Source organism: Electrona antarctica (genome assembly GCF_951216825.1).
Source record: "Electrona antarctica genome assembly, chromosome: 16".
Classification (NCBI taxonomy): Eukaryota; Metazoa; Chordata; class Actinopteri; order Myctophiformes; family Myctophidae; genus Electrona; species Electrona antarctica.
Genome location: NC_136797.1, coordinates 42,680,036 through 42,704,055, shown reverse-complemented (window position 1 = coordinate 42,704,055; position 24,020 = coordinate 42,680,036). Strand labels below are relative to the sequence as shown.

Here is a 24,020-nt window from a genome sequence, read left to right as displayed (position 1 = left end):
TCAAGAATTCACACGGTTTAAGGAGGGACGATACATAGTATTAATTAACTCTATGCACTCGGATTAAAGGTTCTCATTTTAATATTCATAAAATGTAGCTGTAACAGTATTCCGACCTCTGCTTCTTATGAAAAATATGTATTTCTACCAACCAGCATGTAACCAAATAAGGGAAACAGGTCTGCAGGAGATCGTCTCTGTACCAGTTATAATCAAGGCAACCTACAGATGTGCATAGCGGTAGTTGAGCCAAGCCTGTCTGTATTCACCTACACACTGTTGTGGCTTTTTCACACCCTCTGGTGAACACATTAACAGCGTGGCATACACGCTGCATACACAGACAGACAGAGAGCTCAATTACAATGGATTTTACTGGCACTTTGCAGCGGTTCAACAAAAATGCTCAAGGCACGACACTGAAAATATTATTATATTAGCACACCAACTAGGCCAGTATGCTCTTCTGAGTGTCAAACTTCTTCATACAAAGGCAATACGTTTAACCCTAAGACCTGAGGCTGATTCTACAAATGCCGGCTTCTAAATCAGTAGTTCTCAAACGTTTCTGTCCCAAGGACCCCCAAAATCATATGTATTTGGCCACAGACCCCCATTTGAGAAGGTTTTGTGCCAGGGACCCCCAGAAGAAAATTGTAATTATACACTTTCAAGATTTTTCGAAAATGTTCAAACATAGCAGATATACAAGCTTGCTTCGTGCCATGCTGTTCTAAATCCGAAGTTTCCAAAAAAAGAAAAAAAAAAGGATGTTGCCATGTACAGTATATAGCCAACATCTAAAATAACACAGATGCTTTCCCGGTTTAAATCGGTTAAAGTTGGAGTGCCGTGATTTTTGTTTATGAGGTGACAGTACTTCATTAGACTTAGACCCCTTGGTGTGGTTGTTAAGTGCAATGATGTCTTCCCTTTGTATTTAGGGTTTCTTCCTGGAGGCTGAAACCTTGACAGTCAAACATGCCAATGAAAACAGTGATATAGTGACATCACAATATCATCCTCCCCCTTTATCATACAACAACAGCTGTGGGTGCGGCTTCAGTTCAGGTGGATCACCACCCATCAAGCAAACCAGGCATACTTAATGAACTAGTGGGCGTGTCCACATAAAGACGACATTTTAACGAATACTGTACATTTACTATACCTAATAATAATAATAACTAGAATTTGACCGGCCTTTGGCCGGTCTCACTCTAGCACCACGCCATCCAGTGTGCCGTGCCGTAATGTACTGTACCATACCGTACTGTACTGTACCATACTGTACTATGCTGTACCGTACCATACCGTACGCCATGCTGTAACATACTGTACCGTATTGTAGCATACTGTACCGTAACATACTGTACTGTACTGTACCGTACGGTACTGTACCATACTGTACTGTGCAATACTGTCCCCGCTACTCTACTGTAGCACACTGTGCTGTATCATACTGTACTGTGCCGTACTGTACCATACTGTACTGTACTGTAGAGAAGTGTCTGTATTAGAGATAGCCTGCACCTTTGACCACAGCCTAGAGGAAGCCTTTATGACCAAGGTCATAAAATGCCAACCACTTCTACATAACATCTCAGAGCTGGGCTATAGGTGCAGAGTCTATTTGTCTTTATATTTGGCAGCCTAGGGCATATGCACAGACTGGTTGTTAAGAGGGTTCCAACAACTTGGGATGCCCAAAAAGGAGGCAAAAAGGCTGGCAAAGTATTGTGGTGTCTCTGCTATAATTGGCAGCCGTCATATATGGCGGAGACGCTGTTACTTATACCCATAGAGTACTGAGTGACATGCCTGTTGTATCATGAAAACACATGCCATGACTTTGCAGATGTAACTTTAATGCACCTATAATATTTGTGTCCTTGTATGCATATCCTTTGTGTGGACATAAATAAATGGTTAAAATGTGTGTGTGTGTGCACAGTGGAAAGGGGAGTGGCCTAAAATGTGATGTAATTTGCATCACCATGAAACGTTGCACAATAACATGGTATTTCATGCAAATGTAAACTGTACAGTAATTATGACAGTTGCGTGGATGCAACATAATGCGTTATGTCTGGACAGGCATGCAGTCGGTGGTGTGCATGGAGAGATTTGTGCAAACAGTGTGATTTGGTAGGAGAAGACAAACAAAGGCGGGCGCAGGGCTTTCAAAAATCACCGCACTCCATCTTCAAGAACAACAGCTACCTCATAATAAGGGCATAAGTCATTTCCTCATTGTGTGTGAAAAGCACTCTCATGTGGGGCACTAACGTTCAGTGTTGAAATCACTTAGAAAACACACAGGATGGAAATCAGCAGAACCAGAAATGATCCATTATTATTGCTGCCACTGTGTGCCTTCAATGATGAATCATTGACATTAAGTACCTAGCGAGGGAGGAGCAACACTCAACAAAATTATTTCTCACCAAGATGAAAAACCATGAATAGTAGATAATAACCTTTACGGATGTTGTTTTTGGACTGGCTATAAATACAGGTGCATAGAGCAATAATTCATGTTTGATTTGAAAGTGTCACGTGTATTGTTTTTTCTAAGACTCTGTCGAATTGAGCGTTTTGTCAGAGTGATTGCTAATTGGGGTGTTTTAACTCTCGGCACATATTCTGTCCTATTCTATGGTGGTTGATTTAATTTGGGCATGTTTCATGCTGAGCCCCTATTACTTTACATAGGACGCCTAGGGCAAATACATACTTTTTTTTTATTTTTTTTTTAAGATATTTTTTTGCGGCTTACGCCTTTTATTGGTTTTTGAAGGGACAGACAGTAGGCTGACAGGAAACGGGAGAGAGATGGGGGAAGACATGCAGTAAAGGCCGTGTCGGGCTCGGGAGTCGAACCCGCGGCACACTGCGACTGGATTACCAGTCGGGTGCCCAGACGGTTACGCCACCGCCTGGGCAAATACATACTTTCTTAGGTCTATATTTGCTTTAAAAAATGTTTTACATTTTCAAATTAATCATTTATGTTAGATGAGGAATAAAGTATGCATTTTTTTTAACATGGGAAATTCCACAAAGATTTACTCTTTTCTCATTGCCAGTAGAAGTCAAGAATATGCCTTATTGCCTCTTTTTTCGTCTTCTTTGTTCTGGTGTGCCACGCTCAACATCACAAATGCACCACAATCGACCAGATCATATGGGGACAGAACTTCACTGACTACAGGAACTGTATCCACCATTACAACTAAAAGGATGTCTGCTGCATTCATCAGAAATTAGTGCATTCCAAAGACTGAAAAAACAAGCACATTTGTAAAGTTTCTGAAAGTCTCTCTCCCTCTTCCCCCCCCCCCCCCCAGAAGCATTATTACAACTATCCAAACCGATGACAATAATTGTTGTGGGATTGCTTGCAATTATGATGGAAAGTCATGGGGCTGGGGGATTTGCAAAGCCATTTAATTACTTCCAACAAATTCTCTTTTACTTTGGATTGAAAATAAATATTACAGCATACTGTAATCTCTGACACACCACGCTTGTAAATCGTTTTTTTCCAGTTCACACATCTATTTTGCGGGCAAATACTAGTGAAATACATATGCACTGTATAAGTGTGTATACAGTGCATACACTTAGTAGATTCCTTGGTCCTTATTTCTTCTACTTCCCCTTCATCAGGAGAAGCTCTCTTGTGTCGTAAAAGGGAACATTAGGTTGGCCAATAAATACTGTGACTGCAGAATAATTTGTCCCAGGAATGAATGCCAATTTGCAGCCTTTCTGACTACGTGACAAAAAACAAAACGGATGTTAATAGGGGTTTTATCCACTGGGAAGGGGATTGTAATGACCTCCTCCGTGCTTACAACGCTAGGAGTCAGGTTGAATTAGCATCTCTTCCCATGAGACTTAAGCTTCGTGAACACTATTGATACATTTCAAATCAGCTCTAGATTTGTCTGTTCAGACTGACCTTCCATTTGTATTGTTGTCGTTTGTGGCAGGGCCCTAATGATGGCAGTGTCAGTCAGTCAACAGTACTACCTTCATGATCCACAGTAGATAAAATCTAAATATTAGAACTTTGACCAAATACTCGATACTGACATTGTGACGATAATGTTGGGATGACTATTGCTGCTGTCATGAGAAAATGAAAAACAGAAACACTAGACAAATAAATCGATAGTCATCCCCAAATGATTGTTGAATTGTCGATATATCAAGGTATTGTTTGAATTTGCCAATAACACCCAGCCCGAGACGGACCCATGTGCAACTTTTTTAGGGAATTCTGCAGAGATAATATAATGCATGAACAATAACTTACAAATCCTTTTTTGTTGTTAATGTTACATGTTAATGTAATATATAGTGTATGTACAAGTGATATGGTATGAACATCGCAAATAAAAACCTTAATTGTAAGAGCTTCATCTAAATCATATTATAGGTGCATAATTGTCTTTGTATTTTGTGTGTGATTTATTACACCTCCTTCATTCAACTGCATAGAGTGTGCAGCTGTGTGGGCCATCAATCCAAGCTAACTAGATTTGGCTAATTGCACCAATGTCAATTTAGGCTGGGTGAACGCTGACAGAAAATTATACAAGACTAAAATTGATAATATTAATATTCTGAAATTATAACAAAGGTGAGTAGCATGCATATACATGAGTAATTTCATATTAAATAACAGACATTAAATATTTAATATGGAATGGAGATGGGATAACCTATATATACACCCCATATTTCATACCATATTTCAAGTCAGCATAGTATACGAGTATGGCTTCTTCTCATGCATACAGTGGGAAGATGAAAGTGGAAAACATGGTCGGTCAGGCAGTATCATCTCTAGACTGCCTACATCTAGAGGGGCGATTGTCTGATACAAGGCACTGTGGCTCCACTGCACACAAACTAACCAAGTGATGGTTGAAACCGCTGGCCTTAACCCATTGAGACCTGGAACGCATCCATGTCACGTTAGCGTTTAACCACATTAACCATTAACCCATTTTGGGGCGGGAACCCCTTTTGGTGTTTTAAACATTGTTATAATTTAGCTATTGAAAAATAGCAGATCTACAAGCTACGATCTACGATTTTTCAAAAATAGCAGACCTACAAGTTCATAGCGCGCCACTCGGTGGCGCGCTATGAACTTGTAGGTCTGCTATTTTTGAAAAATCGTTAAAATGTGCCTCAAATCTTTCCGAAAATTGTCATGATTTAGAAAACTTTTTTTTTTTTTTATTTCGACGTCAGGCCTGAATGGGTTAATAACCTGGGACAGGTTTGATGCATTTTCAATTACTTTTAAATCTACGAGGCAGAATTTCAGGGAAACAAGAAAGCCTCCTGAAAATGTATGTATATTTATCACATACTTGTTACTTTGCATATGCCATCTGCTGTTGATGAATAATTAATACTCTCATTTCTGGTGCAGTTTTCTTTTTTTGTAAAGAAACATATTGCAGGAGCAATTACATTCACATTTCCCAATCAATCTTGTCATTTTTGCGTTACACAGAGGGCATTCGTCTATACATTTACCACAAAAATAACTGTGTTGTGCAAATATAACTAGATTCCCTTGAGATAGAAAAAAACACCCCCAGATGTATCAAACTGGATTAGACAGCTAAACAGCTTTCAATAAAAAAATGAGGATGATAATACTAGACAGAGGCAATCTCTATATGTTAGCAGCACACGTTGTGCTTTTTTCATTTAGAGCAAATCTACAAGCTGTCGGTTCATACATGAATAGTAAAACAGCACCAGTAGTAACTAGGGTTTAAAGGTGTAGTGAAATGAAAAATACATTTTTCACACTTTTAGACCATATCCGTGGTCATCATATGGTCATACCTAACAATGGATGCCAAAAAAATGGGAAAATTCTCATTTGTGTGTTTTTATATCAAACGTCCATAAAAATATATTTTTTATTACTTCCTGAAAACGAAAACGTGCTGCGTGATGACGTGTCGAGGCCCACAGCGATAAAAGCCAATAAAAATGAAGCTCACCCGTTGAATTCCCCATATCTCCGCATCCGTCCAGCACAGGCTGCACAGCTGCTACTGATTACAGATATCTTCCGTTTTTATTCCCATTCAAGATAACATCCAGAGAGTGTATTACTCGGTTTTAACTTAATCATCACGCTAAAAAAATGTATCTGAAAACATTATAGGGTAGAAATAAGCCACATAAGAGTAAACTGGTAAAGCTGGACGACTATCTGATTTGTAAACAAACATCCACACCCTGTCCTGCGTAGCATAGCTACCGTCCCTAGCTACCGTCCCATCCCCTGAAGGGATGCGACACTCTGATTGGTTCAGAAACTTCATAGCGGTGTTTCAACTTGAGACCGTCTGAAACTTCAAAATAAAATGTCCACCATTTCCGTTTCACTACGCCTTTAATACCGGGAGCCCGGGCTTCCCGGGTACAGAGCACGTCATCTCCCGCCCGGGAAATGGCTTCGGGACCCGTCGTCCCGGAGGTTGTTTTTTTGGTCTGTAAACCGCCAGCCCGTTGATATCACACACACACGTGCACACGCGCGTGCGGAGCTCAGCTGCGTGGAGCTCAGCCGATCTCATTCCACAGTAGCGAGGCGCACAAACCGATGCCTTTCATCATAACATTTAAATATTAAAACGGCGGGAGTAAACACATATGTTTGGCTCTGCATTAGCTATCCAACTTCATTTAACATTGCATTTGTTCAATATGTTGATAAGAGCATGGGATTGTCTGTGAGGGAAGGTTTCATGGATCATGTGCGCTGCGGCCTCGTTATTGTGTTTAATAACGCAATTAAATGTTCACTGCATTATCGTCAAGTTCCATATATGTTGCCCACCATGTCCACGTAATGTTACAGCACTACCTACAGGCTTATTTGGTTACAAAAATGTTTGGTTGTAGCCTATATTCCATCGCGCGTCGTACACCATTGATTATGTTGTGTCCAAAAGAACAGATCTGCAAGCTGTCAACACGCCATGAAACGCCGTCTCGACTGTTATTTTGGGGGATAGCTGACCCGACGCACGTTACGCATTGGAACAAGCCATGGGTTTGAGAGGCTGATTTTTTTTCTTTTTTCCCCAACGGGAATTCCCGGGAAAAGGTTGGCAAATTCCCGGGATTTAAAATGAGCCAAATCCGGGAAAATATTAAACCCTAGTAGTAACACCACTCGATTTTTAAGTGAAGTTTAAGATGTTTAACATTTTATTATCCACCAATGCCACTTACATGCTATGTTACATAATGTATCAGCTCATTCACAGTGTTTTAAAATGATAAAGCTACAAATTACACAGTCCTATTAATAGAACACAAGTATTCTTTTCCGATTCTGAAGGTCGGTGGTCACAATCTTATTCTCTTATACAATTTCAACTACTGTATGTGGACATAGATAGGCGATGTATAAACATCTCATAGCCTTGGTATTACCTGGTATCGGATAGTAAAGAAAATCTGTGGTATCTATAGGCCATCCCCAACGTTCAACCTGTCGTTATGCACTGTGTAATATATCTTTTTTAATTCATTAACAAATTAAAATGGTTATTGAAAACACCTGCATAATTATATAAATGAATTCTATGAGATTGTCATAGTTTGTTGGAAGCACCCATGAAGCTCTGCTTCATGTTGCGCACTTTAGTCTTGCGAGCTGCAGACCAGTTCGACCTCCACAGGAGCTAGAAATGCAGATATCTAAAAAGCAGACATCAATAGCAGGGGTTCTCAACCTTTTTGGCCGGGGACCCCCGGAAATGCTTTGGCAACGTCTCGGGACCCCCGCCCCGCCCCCTCCCGACCCCCAATATAAATTGACTGCTACAATAACCTTAAACCATTTTGGGCGGGAACCCCTTTTGGTGTTTTAAGCATTATATTATATAATATAGTTATAATTTAGCTATTGAATTTAGCTATTGAAAAATAGCAGATCTACAAGCTCATAGCGTGCCACCGAGTGGCGCGCTACGAGCTTGTAGGTCTGCTATTTTTGAAAAATCGTGAAAATAAAAATTTAAAAAAAAACGTTTTATTTTTTTCTTTTTTTTTTAATAATTTGGGGACCCCCTAAAATAATTTGGCGACCCCCCGAGGGGTCGCGACCCACTCACCAGTTCAACGTCAGGAGGGATGGCCAGTCCTGGTGGAGCTACATAGGGTTCCTCGCTGTCCTCCTGCTCTGCTCCTTCTTCTGCTGTGCATTTGGTGATAGTGGTAGTGGGAAAGAATAAAGAGAACAAAAGTGTGAAATTCACCCCGCAGTTGTTCATAACAAAACAAACAAACAGTGATCACCAGCTACTCTGGCCAAACAGCCAGCAGCATTCAAAAAGTTTCACTTTTAGTTTTCCAAGAGGAGTCAGAACCCGTAACATAGCCTAGTTGTTCAAACAACATAATATACTGTATATATGCAGTACCACAAAACAAAAACACTTTCATTCCTTCATCCAACATCTGTATGTGTGAAAGGTTAACCGGAACGAGACAAACATTTATTTCAGTGCATCACTGTGGAGTCTGCAAACAAATGCAGGCGGCACAGCCATTTATCGTACATATGACGTGCCAGCTGTGGAGCAACGCTGCCATTTTCTTTGCGACCTCATTATGCTTAATGGATGCAGTTTTATTACGCTACTTTAATCTGGTGCCTGACATTTGGCCAGGTCATTCTGTAGATCCATCAATTGAATAAGGCTCCTAGTGATTTCATGACATCCCGTGTTATTTCTTATCACAAAAATGTACAGTATATCCATCTAGTGACTAAGGATATATATTTTTCAGACCTTCGGAAATGTATTATTTACAGCTGAACCATGCTGAAGCTCAGTCAGGTGAGTAAATGTCTCGCTCACCTGACATCTCCAGGAGACTGGGAAACACCTGGTCGCCGATTGAAAAGAACACGAGTGACCGAGAACTCTGGAGGTCCCTTGTCGACGGCCTATACCCCAGTAGGGGTGTAAGGTGTAAGTAAGTTACCATCTCCTAGGGACAGTTGGACACCTAGACTGCATAGCTACGTGAGCACTGGCTACACATTGCCACCATCTATAATTTAAAGCTGCGGATACACAGGTAAAACTCCAGCTGAATGCTGGTTAGTGGAGATGCTGGCAGGCTGAGTGATGAACGGCTTGGCTAGTCGGAGAGAAGGGGGGACATGGGACATGGAGAGAAGGGAGGACATGTGACATGGACATGCAGTCTTGGCAGTTGCAGTGACTGCTCTGATATATGGGCCTTGTCCTGTGGCTTTGTCAGCACCCCAGGTGTCTCTGATAAAGTATAGGACAAATTCGAGCAATGAAAACCCTACAGAGCAAGTGATGGAGATGCCGGGCACGACCTACCATTATATATATATATAAACCTGTATATATCCTATATACAGGTTTAATGTTTGTTTTTAGTTCAATGTTTGTTTTAAAAACGCCATTGACAATGAAGAGAAATTAATGTTCGTTTTGTCCCTAAAACAAACATTAAATCCCATTAATAATAAAGAGAATGTAATGTTTGTTTTACACAGTGTGTTTTACATCATCATTACATCACCTAATCATTGAATAAAATAACTTTTATTGCTGCTCCAAGCTATACCGAATTCCCTCCTCGATGTTGTAAGATAAGAGCGCCCCTCACTTCACATGGGTGTGATTTTTTTTACATACAACCAGTGGTCCAAGTGTTACGCCCATCAATACATACGTTATCATCAAGACTAAGCAGTGACTATTGAGTAAATATGCTTCACTGAAAGCTCTACAGAATCCTTAGAAGTCCCAAAAGAATAAGGACAAGTGTCAATGAATAATTCATGACAGCACGAGGCTGCCCTAACAATGGTGTTTAGATCATAAAATCTCATGAAGCGTATAAAATCTGAACTGAAACAGTCAGACTCCCTCCAGGAGTCGGTCCAGGGCTGTTTGTCTTTTCAGTGCAACTCCTAATCCAGTCCCACAGGTTAGATTTGCTGGGGGGATGGGGGAGTAATCATTCATGATCCATGCCTCTGCTTATAATATCACCCATCAGATGGGGGGTATATCAACCCTGGCGTCGCGATTTTGGACAAATCCTACGTATGTTAATTGCCCTGGACAGACAGACAGACAGACAGACGGATACTCTGACAATTGTTAAAACGGGTAATGCATAACAGACTTGGGTGATCCGGCCTATGCATAATGTGCAAAATCAAGACAAAGCTGCCAACGTCCTGGCGGAGCAAACGTAACCCAAGAGCAAATATCCAATGAGCTGCGCCAAATATTTCCTTTCAACCCAGGAACAGGAAAACCACAGATTTAGCTACCCAAATAGCAGGAATCTACCGATGCACAACATTGTAAATAAATTGTCTTCTATTATTCTCATGCCCCTTTAAGGCACACTCTGTTGCATAGGAATAATAGCCTACCATGAATTGGGAAAGTAGTAGTGATATAGCAGTGCGAGCTGGAGTAGTAAGCCTTGGCTTGGTGGTGTATTCTTTCAGGCTGGTAAGCCAATATGTATACATGTTTTCCATTTCGTATTTAACAGCCACCAGCCACCATCCTTAAACATGCCCATCCTCCTTAATTGAATATTGACGCCAGTTTGGCAGCGCCCAGCCAGTTAACACAGTGATTGCTGACCATTCTAATTAACTGCATGTCCCTCGCTGCTACATGATAGCATTGGACGAACAAACTTTTCCTAAGCCGACAGTAAATGTTCTCTTATAGCGAGAATCACACAGCATACCTCAAAAGAAAGCGTAACTTGTCCACTCTAATTTTCAAAGACAATTGTGATTTTACCATCTTCCATTCTGGAGATATGCACCTTATGTAACACCTGCTTTTGTAGTAACGTACTCTTCTTGAACAGAAAGCCTAATTAGAAGCGGTTTTATGTCAGACGCTGTGTATCGTTCCAACTCGGATAGCCGTGTTCGCCTGCTGTTTTTCCCTCCGAGGTGGAACGACTGTTCTGAGGCGGTTAGTATCGCTGTCAAGCCTTCCCAACTCTCGTAATAACACAACACATTTGCAATGTTCTATCTGACCGGCGTTGATCATCATGATAAAGAAATAACCGCTCGCCGAGGGCCGATACAATCCGTGAGTTTTTTTGTTTGAATATGAAGAAAAAAGGAGACAGAAATCTGACGGACAGACACTGCAGTCACACTCGGGTCAGATTACACACACAACCCCTCCGTTGAAACACAGAGGAGAGAGCCCTCCCCTCCCTGAAACAAAGAGAGAGAAACAAGAAGAGGTGCACCCTGTTGCACCGACACGATCGGCTTGGTATGAAGCCATTCTTTTGCCCGGAGTTGCATGCGAGTCTCCGAGCAGCCATTACGTGACAATACGGGGGTTGCCTGCCATCCTGTTTTCAGGAAGGGAGGGGGAGAGGCATTTTATTCTTTTTTTTGGGGATCACGTTATCGGAGTGTTGTGCCATCATCCAATGCTAGTTGGTAAAGTGCCCGGGTGTGTAGAAAGACGATTGAAAGTAATCAATAAAAACATGCGGTAAACGTAGAAATCCCTTTCCCGCATCGGACCGTTGGGATTTGAACCACGTAGAAATCCTTCTCCCGCAATTGGTGTGTTAACAAGGTTACTCCAAGTAACTCCAAGTGTATGCATGTGTAGTATGTGTGTATAAACAGGAAATCTTCAGTAGTGTTTATCCATGAAAACCTGACTATCACTGCCTTCACTGGTAATAAAAACATACTGACAACAAGGAATTAACATCACATTTTGCAGACTACACAGAACATTGAGATATTCAGTTATGTGCGGAATCTACATTGGAGGTGCGTACATTTCTTGACAGCCAGACTTCTTTTCGATGTGTTCACTATGATCCAAAGAAGAGCCACATCAGCCATTATTTGACTTAAATCATGAGCAGTTGGGCAGCCACGGTGTTTTCGGACTCAAGTTTTGGGGTGGTTTTTTGCCTTTGATAGATTTACAGTAGTTTGACAGGAAAGGTGGAGAGAGATGGGGGAAGACACGCAGCAAAGGTCGCCAGGACTGGGACTCGAACCCGCAACACACTAACTTTAATTTGTTGGTCAAATTTATTTGAAAATGTTGCACTTTTTGACAAAATATCACTCACATCAGTAATGGATGGGATAGGATTCTCCAAAATCGGACCCAGAAATCTGGCATTGGTCAGGTCCAAAGTTTTGTCTCCATTACAGATGTAACTAGAAAAGTCGCAATTTTGAAAAATTGCAAAGTGTGGTTGCTGCAGTCGCTCTTAACTCTCTTGAAAAGTAATTTGAAATTTTCTATAACACTTGAATAGTTTGGTCTTCTGCCCCTGCAAGGGAATATATGTCTTTATAAACGATTGTAAAACATAGATTGGTTACGTAACCAACAGCCAATTAGCTACTACAAACGTTATGCAAAGCTCGGCCAATAAGCCTATCTCACAGAATTTCCCCGCCCCCCTTAATACGCCCCCTTTCGGGGTTAGTGGTGATAGCGTGACGTCACTCCATAGACGCTTCATGTTAACAGAGGTAATTTAAGAAGTCTACAACTTGTTTTCTCAAGGTAAGGTTTGTTCAATCTGTTCGAGCTGATTTACCATATTGTTTGCTTCATAATAATATTGGTCTGTCACATTTTTACATTAGAAAATGTACTTAGATTCTCCAGAGAAAAAAACGTGTAAATGCTCATGTTAAAGTCACCACTATTTACCGGAAGTGGGCGTGAAAAACGGGCTGTGAGATAGGCCTATCACAGTGGACGTTAGGTAGTTAGGTAGGAACAATAATAAAAAGGTAGTGTGACAATAACTAGTCTGTTTGCCCTTTGGGTAACCACACTAATGGACAGTCCTTTATTATATCCAATAAATACAATAGAATATTAATATTATATCCCTTCCCTACCCCTTGCCCTTGTCATCGCATCACATGACCCAGACAGAAACATGGAGGGAGGGAGGACATTCGTACTTTTGTAATCCAACCCTCAGTATGACAGGTAATGTTATATTATGTTTTGTTTGTAATAAATTATTTGGTGGCTAATTTTGTTTGTACGCTTTATTAGTGTTGCAGTCTTTGACTTCTCTTTTCACTTTGTTATTATGACCTGGCTTTGTGAGCTGTAATAGGGAGCAATCTCTGTCACAAATCACAATCTCTTTTTAAATGTATACATATTCCCACATCACACTCTGTTGAATGCTCCCAAACAAGTCTTATTGCAAAGCGTTTTGACCCGATATGGCCTTCGCCAGGTACAGTACATGACAGTGTGTGTGTGTGTGTGTGTGTGTGTGTTCTCACCATGCTCCCTGTCCTCATCCTCAGTGGGCTGGGTGGGGTCATAATATTCAGCGCTGTATTTGAAGGCCACTGCGTTATAGGTGCCTTCATCAGCTAGAGCTTCACTCAGACGCTTGTACTCTTCCTCTGATGAGAAACGCAAAGAAAAATGATTATTAACCTCAACGACATTCATCATTTCATTTAACAGACATTTAGTTCAGTATCATTCAAATAATACAGCTAGGCCCGGACAGTTAGCCCAACCGTCTGGGCACCTAGGCTGCTGAGCCTGCCTGATGGCGCGCCGCAGGTTTGAATCCCGATCCCGACGGCCTTTGCCGTGTGTCTCCCCCCCCCCCCCCCCATCTCCTGTCAAATTACTTTCAACCCATCAATAAAAGGCAGAAAAAGCTAAAAGAAATCTTTAAAAAAATAATAATAATACAGCTAGCGGGAAAATCTCACCTATAAAGATATTCATCATGTTAATTCACATTCTTTAGGATGATAATCATAGCTCATGCAATACATTCTTTGCATAATGACTCTGGATCTATTCTACATTTTTGACAGACACAGAAAACAGAGGACAACTGAAAACATAATGGCTACTTCTCCTCAGACACAACCCCTTTTCATCAAGCAAGGGCAAAATTCTACCAAGCAGTCAAGCACCATTAATATTTCTAATGTTTCTCTGCTTTCCCTTCAATGGGCAGATGGGTAACAGCCTGAGTGAATGGGGTCAAGCTTACCACATTCAAGGGCAAACCAGGTTGGGGATGAATGAATTATGTGTGCGAGCTACAATACAAATCAAGACACGCTAGACTCTCTCACGCAATTGTACTTAAAGGCCCAATCCGGGATTCAGATTCAGCATTAGTTTTGCAGAAAAACACTCACTAAAAACGGCCATAGCCGTAATCACAAATGTGATGAAATGTGATGAGGTCAGCACATTTTGGGCTATGGCCGTTTGTAGCCCAAGGAGTGTTTTTTATGCAAAACTAATGCTTGGAATGGATTCAGAATCATGGAAACCCCATAGTTTGACATGTCACATGCTGCTATATAAAGCATAATGAAAATGTGAAAATCTTGCCTTTTAGGGTGTTAATGGTAGGATCACATATAAACCCCTATAAAACAAATTGCTCAATACCGACAGCCGGTCAGCAAGTGGTATATAGACAATATTTTAGGCTAATAAAAAAATACTATATACCAAATCGGTATTTGGCTGCCGGACTACAAAGAAAATCAGACCTGTCTGAAGTGAGTGGTGCAACAGTACCCTAAACATACGGACAAAGACAGACAGACAGACAGACAGACAGACAGACAGACAGACAGACAGACAGACAGACAGTGCTGGTTGTAGGAGTGGTTGCACCACTCAAAAAGAATCTCAAGGCTTTTTAGAGGGCGTATATTCCTTCTTTGAGATTTGTGGCTGCTTCCCATCGGATTTGAAGGTAACAAAAGTTACTGGTGGTTAAGAAATGTGTGATTACATTCCTTGTACTCTCTATTTTGCTCTAACTTAGTCTCAGAATCAGAATTCTCAACCATGTCTGGTATGAATGGCAATTACACAATTCTCAGGACGCGTGAATGCGCATGTTCTGTGGTGTGGTGGACAGATTTCTGTTGTATACGGTCAGTGATTTCACAATATTTTGATTTGTATCTATATTTAAGACGGATCTCCCATGGAGATATGGCATCAATGGCAGTATGGCTCACAAATAAATCCACTCACAGCCTCTCACTGACTAGGCTTAGGCTATATCAGCTGTTCTGTGCGCATGCCGCGATGCACACATGTAGGAAGGTGCGTGCACGTGTGTGCGTGTGCGTGATGATGTTCCGTGGTACTGAAAAATAATCACCATTACACCACTGCTCATGACATCACGTGATGTCATCAATATTAAGCCCATATATCAGACCTGGGCATTGTACGGGCCCGGAACGGAAAGATTACTTGATAATTAGAAAATAAAACATACTTTCATTACCATATGGGTGGACTAAAACCGCATTGCTTTCATTTTGAAGCCCATGTATTCTCAGTTCTCACACTGCACGCAATCTGCACGTCAACTGTGCACGTGAATTGCGTGTGATTGAGAACCTGTCTTCCTTCCTTCACCCCCCTTATATGCGAAAATGTCGGCTTTTTGGATTTATTGGTGACAACAGCGTCGGTGAATGCAAATAGCCATGAAGCCCAGCTAAGCATGCAGCTCCACAACACGGTAGGGCAGGTGCATGATTACCAAACTTCCTCGCAGGAGGACAAGTTATATCCCATTATGCTTTATTTAACCCGCTCTAACCCGCCTCGCCAATAAAGTTAACTTAAGATGTCTTAAGATGCTGCATCATACGGCGGTGTTACGCCCCGAATGTGGCATGCTTCTGAAGTTCAGAATTGTTGGGCGATGCGCCATGAGCTTGTGGATCGTCTGTTTTCGGCACACGAGTCGACACGACGACACCGTTGTACCACAAAGTAAATCTGCCAGGCTGCCAAGTCTCAACAATATCATCACTGGTTGGCTTGTTATTGTGTTTTCAGAACGTCGTTGTTTAATGGTTTTGAGTGACTCAACACTCATCTCACGCTGATAGTAAGCAGTGCGCCATGTGGGTTGTGACAGTGGCACCTCCAGGGTTCTCCGTATGGAAGAACAACTATTAAAACAGCTACCTCTAATGTTCTCATTGTTAAAATAAAATGTTATTTACATGACTTGTAAATTAAACAAAAACATAGTTTTCAACTGGGAAAGGAAACGTCTCAAGCATGCAAGTAGAAAGTAAAAAAATCACACCCATGTGAAATGAGGGGCGCTCTTGTATTGTACATCATAAATGGCCATTTACTGCTTTTTATATAGAAATAAAATTGATATTATGCATAATTAAGTTCAGCCTTTTGGCCCGGCTCTCCAAATCTTTCTCATTTGGCCCCATGGGAAAAATAATTGCCCACCCCTGCCATATATGGAGATCCCTGATGTCATCAATATTGGCCAGCAACTCTACATCTGACCTCAAACCCTTAGATCTCCATATACTGTACGGAGCTGACCTGTTCTGACATTCCATATGTTGATCCTTCCTTCAGTCACTATGTAACTAGAACACAGTAACTAACTAGAACAATAAAAGTATAGTTCCACCGCTCAGTTCGCACAGGTGTGATTTTTATATACATTTTTCAGGTAAAGTAACAATTAATTTGAGCCGAACCACAATTTGAGTCCTAATATTGATCCTTGTGGCATGCAAATGAAGTAATAAAACAGCCTGCCAAGTGCCAACCTTGTCTGACCTCTTCGTCCAGAAGGTCAGCGTGCATGGCCAGGTATCTCTCCTCATCACAAAGTGCCTCGATCCTGTCCTCCTCTTCTGACAGCTGGTATGCCAAGTTCCATGACCCACTGTCATAATCTGAGAGGTCGTGTAAGTGACCACGGCCATCGTATCTGTTGGATGAACACAAGGATTAGACACTAGAAGCTGACGGAGTGTTCTCTACACACAACACAAGGACCTACTTACTTACCACATTGAGGAAGTAAACCTAAAAACCAAGAGTTTTAAAACAACAAAGAAATGTTCTACCTCAGTCATGTTTCTGCCATGAGGGAAAGTAGACATATAGTAGAAAAGACACTGGGCAGCATAACAACTTCCTGAACAGGACTAATACAAAATACTGCGATTAAGTTGCCTAGATTGTTTACAGGTGCTGTTTCATTCTTTTTTCTCACGAGTTCCTAACAAATTGAGAACCCTAAAATCGACAAAAAGCAAAAAAAGAAAGCAACTCGCCTCTTACCTTACAGGGTTCAATTGCCCCCCCATAACATCATTACTTCTACATCTGCAAAAAGAGTTACATTCACACAAACCCGAGCACATAAATACCTATCCGTAAGAACCCAAACGGACGACATTTTCCTGCGTTCGTTCCTCTACGCCACCTTTCCGTCCCACTTTCTTCATGGAGAGAAAGAATTGGGGGTGCTGGGTTTGGCATTCGGGGTCTGTCAGGACCCCTTAGCCTACCTTTGCTGGGGGAAAGAACTGGGGTTATGTGATAGAGACACAGATAACATAAGCTGCACAAACAAAACAGGAGTCAGGTCAATGCAGATGCAGGTGGCTCGGGCGAACAGGCTTTGAAGGAGCCAATCCCCTCCAGTAGAGTGAATTAAGAAGGGTGTATTTTCAAAAGGGTGGCATCTTTTTTTCTATTGTTCATGTGACAACAGGGCACTGCACCAATACCTACAGGGAGCTGAGACGCTTTCAATTCAACTCTCACACTGAGCCACCTTATCTGCATTATTAAGACTTAAAAGCAGCACTATGTAACATTCCTCTTCTACACCGGATTTGAACCCGGTTCCCTGAGCAAGAGCTCCTTTACCAGCCAATAGAGCCGACCTGCTTATCCGGGGGATGAACAGATCCTGTGTCTAGATGAGACATGACCTTTCATACCATCTAAATATCTCAGAAGAGCAGGGAGACAAATATACAACCACCTCAATTATATAAAGAGAATACTCTTTACTCTACCATAAAGATTTAACCATTTTACATTGAATTCATTGAAAAAGGTTACATAGTGAAGCTTTAAGATGTAGAGAATTTGCTCTGGTCTTAGACGTTGCTTTTGTATCAACAAGCCTACTCCCAACTGTGTGCATCACGCTGCTGTAATGTTAGGGCTAAAGATTCCAGAGGAAATTCTTCCAAGACGCCATGCCAAGATGCAAGTCCCCTTTTCAAGGCTAACATAAACATAACAGAAGGAAACAACAAACTAGTAGGCTATGCCCATTTCTGGCCACATCCAGACTGAAATGACACTCGGGTGGCAGATCATGATTCATCATTACATCATAGCCAGCATGGCTGGAGTTATGAGGAACGTGGCAACGTGCATCTTAGCATGATGGTCTGAGAGTATATATATCAGCGCTTTGTTTGTAATTCATGTTCGTCACATCCAGGACATGTTAGTTGGCTATGGAAAAGATATTCGTCGTCGGCCGCAAATATAGGCTATGATTTCCAAAGCCTTTATTGTTTCTCCTTCTGCGAAACTATAACTCGGCGTGGAATTTTTTGGATCCCTTCAAAAAGGCAACACTTGGGTTAGATAACGATTCCTTTTTAAGTTTGTTCAACCGACCTATCAATCATGATGTTCTTGTCCCCCATCCATGGGATGAGATGTTTGCCTTGCTCGTGGAACAGAGCCTTTTCGTTGTCTCTGAACACCTTGCAGGCATAGCCGAACACCAAGAGGTCGGCATATTTATCACTGTCGCTCACATCCTTCTTGGCCGGTTTGTTGTTGTGGTCCCTCTTTCCCGCTCCGCGACGATACATCCCGGCGTGTTTGGGGAAACGAAAAGAAACTCGCGTGACAAATAAGTACCGACGGTGAAGTGAAATATTTCCTCTAGGGAATACAACAGCTTAGACATCCAAAAAAAGGGTGAGAAATCCGTAATATTCCTTGGCAAACCAAAATATTCTAGCGAACACCAGCAGCCATGTTGAACAGCAAGTAAGTAAGTGTGATGTTGATTTGAATACGCAGTTAGGCGATATCATCTATACATTGTATGTTTTGTTTTCAGGCGTGTTTTCACCCATACAAAATATTGTATATTTAATCACAATGTATGTATATGCTTCTTTTTCATTTGATGCTATAGAAGTCAGATTTCTGTCCACATAAGGTTTTTGAGATTCTGTCGAATATGCTGTTCTGAAACTTGCAGGGGTGAGACTACACTGCTAATGCGTTGCCAGGTTCGCAAGAGAAACAAGCGATCAGGTCTACGAAAACAAACCCAAAATAATCGACTGAGCGAGCACCCACACAGCTTGGAAATAAATAGCCGAAATACAAGCTCAGCTCACTGTTGATCCTTATAGGCTTTCACATTTCAACAACTTGGAAACACAGTACTCCCAAGCGATCAGCTCATTTCAATGCCCTAAAGGAGGTCTATGGGTAGGCTATATGATATGGATTTCTATCTCACTTTGTAAGTGTTTTTTTTACCTTACTTTTCTGTGTTTTTCATATTTTTTTCTTCTTATTCCCGGTTTTATTTTATTTTATTAAGGGACCAATCACCAACCTCGAAGGGCCTATGTATCTTCTTATTCCGCCAAATATTGCAGTTCTGGCATAATAGTCAGTTTTCGCGAAACTTGGCAATATGGTACAAGGCTATGCCAAACAGTGATGACATGAAGCCCACAACCATTGGCCAAAGGGTGGCGCTATAGCACTCAATTGAAAATGCAAACATTGAACAGGCATAGCTCATGAACCGTTTCACCATCAACAATAAAACAATCAATCAATCAATCAATAAAACTTTGATACACGTGTCTCCTCAAGCCGAACAACTTTCTTGTTCTGACTTTTGACCTCTGACCTTTAGATTACCCACCATTTTCAATTATGAATGTAATTTAGATAACACAACAAGGGTCATAACTACACTACACCACTGGTGACACATCGGGCCTAATAATTTGAGCCCGACCCAGCCAAGAATGAGGTACAGTAGGTTGTTGGACCAATGACGGTCGGACCAGTGATAAATCAGTGAGGAAGATTTGGGGAGTGGATCAGCTAGAGCAGGGGTTCAACGTTATTGACATGGCCAATGCTTTTGGCCAAAATAGTTATAAGTATCGTCACATTTGTATGCAAATGACATCCTGCACATAATTCTACATTAATTTAAACTATAAACTCTGACTGGGAAGGGAGTCTGGGAGATATAGTGTGTTATTGCTACACAGTGGTCCAGTGGTCATTACAATGTTACAATGTTGCCCTGACTGAATATTTCAAAATAAGATGAAAAAATAAGGTTACGTATTACGGGAAATACAAATCTGTTGGAAATATTTAATTTTGATGTGGTGTCATGACTCATAATTAAACTTATGTTGACATGGTAGGCCTTCTGCCGCCCCCTGAAAATCTAAATTAGATAATGAGGAGTTGATAGCAGTTAGACAGAATATACAAGATAACAGTGCAACCCAGACCACTGGTGCTGCCAAGCCCTTAAATGGTAAATGGTGCATTTATATAGCGCCTTTATCCAAGGCGCTTTGCAGAGATTGTGCATTACATTCACCCATTCACACACACATTCATACATCGATGGCAACAGAAACCATGCAAGGCACCAACTAGCACATCGGGAGCAATTAGGGGTTCAGTGTCTTGCTCAAGGACACTTCGACAGTAACTCTGGGGGAGCCCGGGTTTGAACTGGCAACCTTGCGGTTGCCATCCAGGCACTCTACCCCTGAACCACCGCCACCCCACACCCTTCAGTTGAACAGTGCAACCCAGACCACTGGTGCTGCCAAGCCCTTCAGTTGAACAGTGCAACCCGAACAGTGCAACCCTGGTGCTGCCAGGAGGAGGAGGACGCTCACTGCGGAGATGGAGGCTCCGTTGCACAAGTCACTGTCACAGCAATTACTGCCATTACTCTGCACTGTTCCGGTGTAGCGCAGGTCTTAAGGGGTACATCAAGGGGTGGCGCTGCACGCGCGCACACACACACACATGCACACACACCACACGCACACACATTGTGTAAAAAGGAGAGCCAGTTGTCTGAATCAATGATATTTACTATTATTATAATTACTTTTCATCGAGCATCGCCATTCCTTCTTAATGCCGTCAGTGTCAGGTGGAGCACTTATAGCACTTCAAGGCAGAGGCTAAGACAACAGGTAGACAACAGGTCACAATTGAAAACTAGATTATCATATGTTAGTAGGAATATAATCTACTATAATGTTGATTTAAAGATTGAGTGCCATGACTTTTGTATTTTTTTCAGTTTGTGTTTATGAGGTGACACTGGGTGACAGTACTTATTACTGCTGTGAAATCTAATCACTGGACCCTCGTCTGGTTCTGACAGACAGGTAGTGTGTGCAGGCTGGGTGGTGTGTGACAATCCAGTTGAAGTATTCCTTTGGTACGACGACTGCGGCGGCGGGCCCGGGAGAATAAATAACGGGACACGAGACAGTATCACGCTAAAGGTTCACAAAGTTTATGACACAACAGGAAACATATATATAGTGCTGGATCATAATGACGTGACAATAAGATATGAGACATAGAAACGTGACATGCTAATGACTAATGCAGCAGGGCTGACCTTGCTGGCTCTGAGATGTCTTACATATATCAAGTACACTGTATCTCAAGTTCAAGTACATAGACTTAGATGTACATGGGCAACTCATGATTATAACAATTACGTATCAGACCCCTTGGTGTGATTGTTATGTGCAATGATGTCTTCCCTTTGTATTTACGGTTTCTTCCTGGAGGCTGAAGCCTTGACAGTCAAACGTGCCAATGAAAAAAACAGTGATATAGTGACATCACAATATCATCATCTCCCCAAACCCCTCCCCCTTTATCATACAACAACAGCTGTGGGTGCGGCTTCAGTTCAGCTCGGAATCTGTTCTTGAGATTAGTTGCCACCTGAAACAAATTAAGTAAGATATATATGAGTGTATCTGGAAGGGAATTCCAATATCCATACAGTCAAAACTGAGAATAGCTATTCAATCATTAACAGACACATCTGGTCCCTCACTACTAAACGTAACATTCTATGCAGTCATAGAAAGCAGAAGTCACAGGGAGCCTCATATAATACAAGTAAGACGCGCGAACGCGGGAAGCGAACGCAGCTCGTAAATTGCAAAAACAACAATTAGAATAAATTACATAATTTTTTAAGGTTTTTTTTAAGTTCTCTTTTTTTGTGTTTTTTAAGATTTTTTTTAAGTTAAGTTTTTTTTTAAGTTAAGTTTTGTGTGTGCGTGCGTGCGTTTTTCCTTTTTAAGTTTTTTTTTTAAGTTAAGTTTTTTTTAAGTTAAGTTTTTTTTAAGTTAAGTTTTGTGTGTGTGTTCCTTTTAAAGTTTTTCCTTTTTAAGTTTTTTTTTTAAGTCAAGTTTTTTTTTAAGTTAATTTTTTTTTAAGTTAAGTTTTGTGTGTGTGTGCGTGCGTTTTTCCTTTTTAAGTTTTTTTTTTTTAAGTTAAGTTTTTTTTTAAGTTAAGTTGTGTGTGTGTGTGTGTGTGTGTGTGTGTGTGTGTGTGCGTGCGTGCGTGCGTGTGTGCGTGCATGTGTGTGTGTGTTTTTGTGTGTGATACAGCTGCGCCCTCTGGTGGTGGGTGGGTGGTGTTACAGCGTGACAGACAGACACACACACACACAGACAGACAGACATGATCTGCTGGGTCTCATAGTAAATGCTCACTGCGTTCGCAATCACTGCGTTCGCAATAATTGTTTTGACAGGAGGTCTGAGAAGACTATACAGCCGACAGACACAGCTCAGAGGAAAGATCAGGACAGATGTCAATGTATCAGCCCTATGAATAGACAGGAAGTAGATCTGGAAGAGGAGAGAGAAATTAGGAATAGGTTAATATGATAGAGAGATCACAGGGGGATGGGGATGTGACAAAAACACTTAATGGAGGCACCTGTCAGATAGACGGATGAATGGGGGTGACAGCATAAAATATCAAGCGATGAATTGCACATCATGTACCGATAAAACCTGACAAGTTGAGAGTCTGCTTTACCACAAAACAACTTTTTAGGTGCTCAAATTCATGGTGTAGTGTTTGCGTGAGTGTGGTGGGGCTGGCTGACGTTATGCATGGGTTGCTTTAGTTAATCATTGTCACTGTACTTAATCACCGTCTTTATTTTACCATTGAGTAACATTGACATGGATGATAATTCATCAGCTGCACATTCACTTTTAATTATTTTTTGGAACCACTCTGTGGTCATAGCGTGAGGTGAGCCATTTAAGAGCTCTGTAAATGAATATCACAGACAGGCCATTAACAGCAGGATTGTCAAGACTGGCACAACTTACATAATAGTTTTACATGAACCCTATCCTTCTACTGCAATCAGGACATGCAGAAATTATCCTGATAATCCTGTGTCAAGAGCTCACTCTCTCTGTGCTCTTGACAATCACCCTCTGTCTAAACTACCAAAACATCATCTACCCTTTTCCATCAAAACTGTTGGTTGGAAAATAAGTATTGTAAAGGTAAAAATAATGTTGTAAAAGTAAATCACTTTGCAAAAAGAAAGGCTTGACGTGGTGCAACATGGTGTTAACACCCGGGAGGCATATAAGATTATACAGGTCAATAAAAGCCTTCAGGACAGCAAACACATATACAAAATTCATGGATGTTAAATTACTTGCTCCCTCAAAGTAATAACTGAGGAAAGTTTGTGTTATATAAAAGGCATATTATTCGTTTCACACCAAACACAGGCGGATGATTGATGAATGAATCCCTTAGAAGAATAATTGGTTTCTTTGTGCATCTTGTCTTTAAGCCTTCTAACGATGCTTTTACATCATTATACTCATTACGTTCATTGCTGAATGTTAGAGTGACAGTGATTGATTGAAAACACAAAATATAACCTTTGTCAATTGTAACTAGAACCCCAGCTAAAATGTGGAGAGGGAGATTGTGTTTCATGAGTTTGAC

At 41.2% G+C, this 24,020-nt stretch overlaps 1 protein-coding gene across 3 annotated transcripts in view; it reads right to left on the bottom strand.

The window, feature by feature from the left end:
• sfswap (splicing factor SWAP) overlaps positions 1-18,995 on the bottom strand; it is a 130,519-nt gene extending 111,524 nt beyond the window's left edge. Inside the window, exons 1-5 of one of the 3 annotated variants that reach the window (XM_079525069.1) lie at positions 18,597-18,686; positions 17,321-17,466; positions 16,712-16,875; positions 13,394-13,519; positions 8,172-8,254 (exon numbers count right to left, since the gene is read on the bottom strand). In XM_079525069.1, the coding sequence (XP_079381195.1) occupies positions 8,172-8,254; positions 13,394-13,519; positions 16,712-16,875; positions 17,321-17,349 (402 nt within the window). In that variant the 5' untranslated portion in view covers positions 17,350-17,466; positions 18,597-18,686. Of the gene's footprint in view, positions 1-8,171; positions 8,255-13,393; positions 13,520-16,711; positions 16,876-17,320; positions 17,467-18,596 lie in introns of all 3 variants that reach the window. The other 2 variants (XM_079525070.1, XM_079525068.1) reach the window with 2 other exon arrangements.
• Between the last annotated feature and the right edge of the window lie 5,025 nt (positions 18,996-24,020).